Raw genomic sequence first — 6,969 nt, 5'->3', positions numbered from 1 at the left:
CTTGATAATCAGAGGTGGGGACTGAGTCACATTGAACTCCTTGATAATTGACTTGATGCATGAAGAGAAGACTTGAGACTTGACTTGATGCATGAAGAGAAGACTTGAGACTTGACTTGATGCCTGAAGAGAAGACTTGAGACTTGACTTGATGCATGAAGAGAAGTCTTGAGACTTGACTTGATGCATGAAGAGAAGACTTGAGACTTGACTTGATGCATGAAGAGAAGACTTGAGACTTGACTTGATGCACGAAGAGAAGACTTGAGACTTGACTTGATGAATGAAGAGAAGACTTGAGACTTGACTTAATGCATGAAGAGAAGACTTGAGACTTCACTTGACTTTGGTTCTGGTGACTTGGGACTTAACTCTGACTGTGTACTTTGATGACTTGAAAAGGTTTCTAAAGCCTTGACTTGAGATCTTGTCTAAATGGCTTAGATTGAAAGTGATGAGATTTGTTCCAGCAGACGACTGAATTTAAATTCTTGTGAAACTGCATTGCAAAGCGGTTTCTTTCTGACTTGACTTGCTGTTCTGCATTTACACTTGAGACTTGACATTAATGACATGGACTGCACTTGGAGATTGACTTGGGACTTGAGCAAAGATGACTTGGTCACTCCTCCGATGAATTTTAAGAATGAGTATTTACAAGATGGGCAGGAAGTGAGAAGGACAGGAAGTGACATGGACAGGAAGGGAGACAGACAGGAAGTGGTGATTAGGGTTATTTGAGGATATTTGAGGACCCTCCGACAGCTGGACCCACCTCACTGAGACACGCAGCCTTTTTTATGTTTAGAGTGTTTTTTTCCACTGTGAATATCTGCTCAGAGAGAGAGAGAGAGAGAGAGAGAGAGAGAGATGGCTGAAACATCAGGAATCCTTCAATATTTAAATGTAATCAGTCGGGACAGTAATCCTAACCTTAACTGTGTTTACAAGTCTAACGGAACAGCTTACCTCAAAATGGCAATTTAGTTATTATCTACCCCCCGAAACAGATAAAGATCACCCCCAAATCTCCATCTTAACGTCTGCCAAAGTATTGATGTTAATTGACCTTTTTCACATCAGCCATTTTGTGTCTAAAAGCCAGGGTAAACACAGGTGCAACCAAAACATTAATGACAGTTTCCAACTTGCAATCCATTTAGGTTTTCCAGTGCTAGGACCCTCATTAATGTTTTGGTTGCACTTGTGTTTATCCTGCCTTTTAGACACAAAATGGCTGATGTGAAAAAGGCCCATATTTCTACAATGTGGGAACCCCATCATCTATTTGTCTGACGGCGATTAGACTCTGGGGATAATGGCAGATATTTTGTGGTTTTCGCTGTCGCCAGCGGACATCTGGGCCAAGACTTCCTCTTCTGTGCGCCACTCATTGGTTACAATCTGATGAGCAACTTGAGAGGCAGAATTATTACAAAGTCAAACGTCATTCGAGACTTTCCAAATGTTATCGGATGGAATGGATCAACTTCATTTGTTTTTGATTTTAAAATGTGCAAATGAATAAACTAAAATAAACTTAAACGACTCCTCCATTTATCCACTGTAAATAAAATAATCATTTTAGTCACAGTAGATACACTCATACAGTACTGTACATACAGTCGTTTGCTCCTGGGCAGAAATTACCTGGAAAACAGCCTTTGGAGTCCTTCCTCCTTGTCTTGTCTGAATCAGAATCCGGTTCCTCAGCTGGTTGGGTTCTGGTCAGTTCTGATGGTTTGATCTCCTCTGGCTCTTTGTTCCCACTCGACTCCTTTCTGTCTTTCACAGCTTCTGTGTGTACCGGTTCCTCCGGCATGGCGGACTCTTCCTCCTCTCCTGCAGGACTTCCTTCTCTGGTCTGGGAGTCAGGAGAGGAGTGCAGCCCAGAGTCAGGGTCCGTGCTGTGGGTGGGGTCAGCCTGGGCAGGGTCCGTGCTGTGGGTGGGGTCAGCCTGGGCAGGGTCTGCACTGTGGGTGGGGTCAGCCTGGGTGGCATCAGCCTGGGCAGGGGGGCTCGGGGTGGGAGACTCTGAGGGGCTGACAGTCTCAGCTGACCCCAACTCGGGTGACTCAGCAGGGAGAGCTGCAGCATCTCCTGCATCTGGAGCATCTCCTGCCTCTGGAGTGTCTGCAGGTGTTGGAGGTTGTTCCTGCTGTGAAGAGACGCTCTGCGTTTCCTCTACAGCCAATGACCTCTCCATCTTACCATGCTGGTCCAGCTGGCTGCTGTCAGCAGGGGGCAGACTGCTGTCAGCAGGGGGCAGGTTGCTGTCTCTTCTCCTGTCTCCATGCGGCTTGGTCTTCTTCAGGTTGAAGCCTTTCTTGATCTCAGAGAGCAGGTTGTCGATGATGCAGCCTTCCTCCTGGACGGCCACGGTCCTCCTGATGACCTTTCCGTTTTCTCCTCTCGGCCGTTTGCTCTCCTCTTCTTCCTGCTGCTTCCTCCTCCTCTCCGCCCGCACCGCCAGCTCTTTTCGTGTCTGGTTGTCCTTGATGGCTCTGAGGAAAGCTCCTCTGAAGGTCCTGACAGTGCTGAAGAGCTCTGTGAGGCTGAAGCTGCTGCTGTCCTCACACAGATACACTGCCAGCTGCTCCCTGTGGTCCTGGATGGAGGTCAACAGCTCCTCCAGCGCCCCGCAGGCCCCCAGGCTGGCCTGGATAGCGGACAGGTATTGCTCTTTCAGGTCCTCAGCAGAGGAGCCTGCCACCTTCTTCTCAGAGCTTTTCAGTCGTTGTATGAGAGAGTTGGCTTCAGACTGGATGGATTCCAGGTTCACTCCGGCAGCTTTTTCACAGATCTCCAAATCATCTGGCAGGTTCAGCAGGTCGGGGTGGTGCTGCTGTACCTCCTCTACGATGTGGTGGAGGAGGGTGATCCTGGATTTGTTGGCCTTGGTCTCCGTCAGTTTCAACAGAGTGCTGATCTTAAAACCCTCTGCGTTCCCCGTGTGACTTCCATAGTTGAGGAAGTTTCCGATGTCCAAGATGAGCTTACAGAAGCTGGGAAGCCGAGTGCTCTCCTTCAGGCTCTGGCAGGCTCGCTCCACCAGCTCTGCTTTGGGCTGCAGCGTCTCCAGCACACAGCTGCTCTCCTCACACAGCGACATGCAGTCTACCCTCAGAGCGTAGCACGGAAGAGCCAGCAGTCGCAGGTAGAACTGATCAACTCCAGCTAACTTCTCTCTCTCTCCCTGGTAGGCCTTCAGATTCTCCACCTCGTGTTTCTCTGGGAGTAGTTTGATCAGCTGCTTGAGGACTTCCACGTCAAACCTGGACCGATCTCCTTTCTGGATCAGAGACACAAACTCCTCATGGGAGCATCTGAACTGCTTCAGGAAGATGTTGAGGTTGAGGTTTTTCTTGGCATCGATGAAAGAGATCTCTTTGGGTTCTGCCTTGGCTGTGGTTTTGGCCTTGGTCTCGGTTACAGGAAGACTGAAGAGCTCCTCAATGCTGCAGTAGTCTGGTTCCACTGCATCAGAGGGAAATGTCCACATGGAGTTACTGGCCGTCACCACTCTGGAAGGGAGTTTCTGCCAGTTGAGTTTCTTCATGCGGAGGGTGGGGCAGGGGGCAGAGCTAGCTGGAGGGGCGGAGCTGTAATAAGCCCTCCCCACACCACGAAACACCTGGGCCACGATGACATCACCTCCTCCTGCCAGAGGAGGAGGAGGCGGAGCTCCCATTCCAGGAAGGGGAGGAGGAGGAGGCGGAGCTCCCATTCCAGGAAGTGGAGGAGGAGGCGGAGGTCCCATTCCTAGGGGTGTAAGAAAATATCGATACACTTGAGTACAATATTGTGTTTTGTGATAGATTCTCAAAATGATGATAATAATAATAATGATAATAATAATAATAATAACTTTTTTTACTCAGATGCTATGCATAGGGTGGTGTGTTCTTTATATTATGATTGTTTTCCTAAAATTAGATTAATTAAGAAAATCACCTCGCTTACAGTATCGCAATATATTGTAACGGTAACCCCTGTATCGTGATACGTACTGTATCACCATATTCTTGCCAATACACAGCCCTACCCATTCCAGGAAGTGGAGGAGGCGGCGGAGGAGGAGGAGCTCCCATTCCAGGAAGTGGAGGAGGCGGCGGAGGAGGAGGAGCTCCCATTCCAGGAAGTGGAGGAGGCGGCGGAGGAGGAGGAGCTCCCATTCCAGGAAGTGGAGGAGGTGGCGGAGGAGGTGGAGCTCCCATTCCAGGAAGTGGAGGAGGCGGAGGGGGAGGAGGAGGAGGGGGAGGAGGAGCTGTTGCTGAAGTGGCTTTGGTCAGAGGCTCTGATTGGCTGGCAGGACTGTCCTTCAGTCGTGTCTGCACAGCTCTGTCCATGGTCCGGACCTTGGGTTTGGCTGAGGCCGACTTTGAGGGGAGGAGCCTCTCCAGCAGACGATCAGTAGAGTCTACCTGAGCTGTGACATGCACGCACGCACGCACGCACGCACGCACGCACACACACACACACACACACACACACACACACACACACACACACACACACACACACACACAATTTAAAGACACACTATGCAGCATGTGCCTGGATTTTCTTGTTTTGGTAGTGTACCCGAGACAACAAAGGGCAAGGGCAACCGACCAATCCTGCATAGTGTGCTGTTAAGTACACTGGGCATCTCGCACGCTCGATTCCTAGGCTCGCCCGCCCTGCAGCTCGCATACGCAGCTCGGCCGCTGCGCGGCCTCACCCGCAGCTTCGCTGCTGCATGGCTTCGCCTGGACTATTGGCTTGCGCACAGGTGTGTGTGTGCGTGTGTGTTGCTCACAAAATTGCTCTTAACACGTTCACTGCCATTGACGAGATATCTCGTCTTACAAAATCCAGCTGTTAACTGCCAATGACGAGATATCTCGTCTTAAAAATTTATTTATTTTTTTTGACGGTGGAACGTCGATTAGACCCTTTTACATCTCCTGTACAAGTATTGGAGGTGTTGAATGTGTTGAAGGTGTATGGCCGACCCACTGGGTGGCGACGCTGCTCTCCGGACGAGGGAGGGCAGAGAGAAAGCAGCCGCTGGAGGAGGAAATGGCTCGGGGAAATGGCTTGGCGAGGGCGCTTTCGGTTTTCGCGCTTGGAGCTGGCGGTGGGGGATTGCAGATTTGCATGGTGGATTGTGGGTGCAGCACACTTTGAGGCACGGGAGCATAAATGGGACCAGAGTCGCGGAAGCTTCATCAAAGCTCTCGGCCAAAGCCCCGGGAAACGAGCGAGCCCATCTTGACTCGCCCAAGGAGCGTCCGCAGGCAGGCAGGCAGCAGCAGCAGCAGCAACGCGCTTCTGACACGCCCGCTGCAGAGCCAGGAGGAAGGAGGAGAAGACACACGGAGGGAGGAGTTTGAAGGAGAGGGGTGTTTCCTGCTGTTATGGAGGAAATTACTGTTCAAAACTATTGTTTAGATTTCTGACGTCTTACTGCCCAGGGCCAATTTTACACTTCATGGGCCCTGGGGCTATTCATCTCTGCAGGGCCCCCCCCTCAAGCGGAGTGTTGGCGGCGCGCCGGAAAAAATTTGAGTGTTTTTTTATATGTGGCTGCAGCTATTGCGAAACTGCGCTTGTATTTTACATTATAACCATTTTCTGGAAATGAAAAGATTCAAATACAAGCAAAACATTGGAATTGGAAACAATATCCACTTATTTGAGGATATTCCAGAATAGCGGTCCGACACTATACTGTATGTACTGTAGTTTTGTATTTTTATGCCCTACTGAAATGTCATAATTTGTAACTGACTCTCAAAATAGGATCAAGCTAGTGTCTAGTCCATCCAAACCTGCCACAACAACACAGAACGTCTTTGCACAGAAACATCGAACAAGAAGTTCCAAACTGAATGGGAGCAGCTCACCTGCTATCAGGCCGGGGCGTTGACAGCTATAAACTGTCTTTCATAGACAGCTCAGTCTGTGGTCCGGAGGCCAGATACAAGCAGCCTCAGCTCATAAGACACTTCTTAAAACAAAAGTCACACACACACACTAACACCCACCCGTGAGAACGGAGGGAAAACTACTACGTAGTGAACAGGGGCTCCAGAGAATCAATCATATATCACCCTGTAACACTAACCAATAAATAAAAACTTGAGAAAGTAAAACTCAACACATAGTTTATTGGCATCACACATCTAACTTTTTTTCCTTCAGGGAATGTATCAAGTATAGACTATGAAAGTGCAAATAGCATTTCAAGGATTAGTTGTTTTACAATAGAAAATCTCAATGCATTACAAAATATGTTTGCCATTTAAAAATAAATCACCTTGACATTGGAAGTGAAATACAAAGGAAAATCCAAATCCCATTTAGATTTGTACCCATTTCATGCACAGCATACTGTTACAGAAAAAGGACAAAATGTGTTAACTCCTCTGCTTAACCCATGTCCAACAAAGTTAGCTCCACTAACCATATGGCACTCAGTTTCACAACTTCAAGACACATTTCAAAGCAATCAATACATTTAGATTTCAGTGGCTCTCAGTCAGCTAGAATATAAAGGTAACTGAGTAAAGAACAGTCAGACATAAATCTGGAAAAGAAAATCTATAAGTGGGATGTAATTTCTAAAATACCAACCTTACTTATTATACTCCACACACTTTGTAGACAATCAATACATTTGAACTCAAATGGGTTATCCATTGTCAAGGACTGTTTTTTTTTTCTTTTTTTCAAATAAATACCAACTTTATGTTGTGAGTGTCTTCCATTTAGTGTCTTCAGCTAATACATGGAACACATACAATAAAGTCAACTCAGTCAATACAATGTTTTTAGTTTCCAAACCACAGACAAACCAACTGTATCAAAAAGAGCAAAGCCAAGAAGCTCTACTGCACAAAATGAGAGATGTATAAAACGTGTGTGTGTGTGTAGGGGTTATCCACCTCCACACAAAATCTAACAATGTCATAATGTGACCAT

At 47.7% G+C, this 6,969-nt stretch overlaps 1 protein-coding gene across 1 annotated transcript; it reads right to left on the bottom strand.

Moving 5' to 3' along the window:
* Positions 1-776: 776 nt before the first annotated feature.
* On the bottom strand, positions 777-4,411 carry LOC310782214 (inverted formin-2-like; the record flags this gene model as incomplete). Its single annotated transcript, XM_083642896.1, has 3 exons — positions 4,046-4,411; positions 1,651-3,762; positions 777-832 (listed from the first exon to the last, which is right to left on the bottom strand). The coding sequence occupies exons 1-3, from the start codon at positions 4,347-4,349 to the stop codon at positions 777-779; spliced, it is 2,472 nt and encodes an 823-aa protein (XP_083499022.1). The 5' UTR covers positions 4,350-4,411.
* Positions 4,412-6,969: the final 2,558 nt, after the last annotated feature.

The sequence above is a fragment of the Poromitra crassiceps genome (assembly GCF_964638095.1).
Source record: "Poromitra crassiceps genome assembly, chromosome: 9".
Lineage (NCBI taxonomy): Eukaryota > Metazoa > Chordata > Actinopteri > Beryciformes > Melamphaidae > Poromitra > Poromitra crassiceps.
The sequence above is the reverse complement of the archived record's forward strand: the minus strand, read 5'-3'. Positions and strand labels throughout refer to the sequence as shown.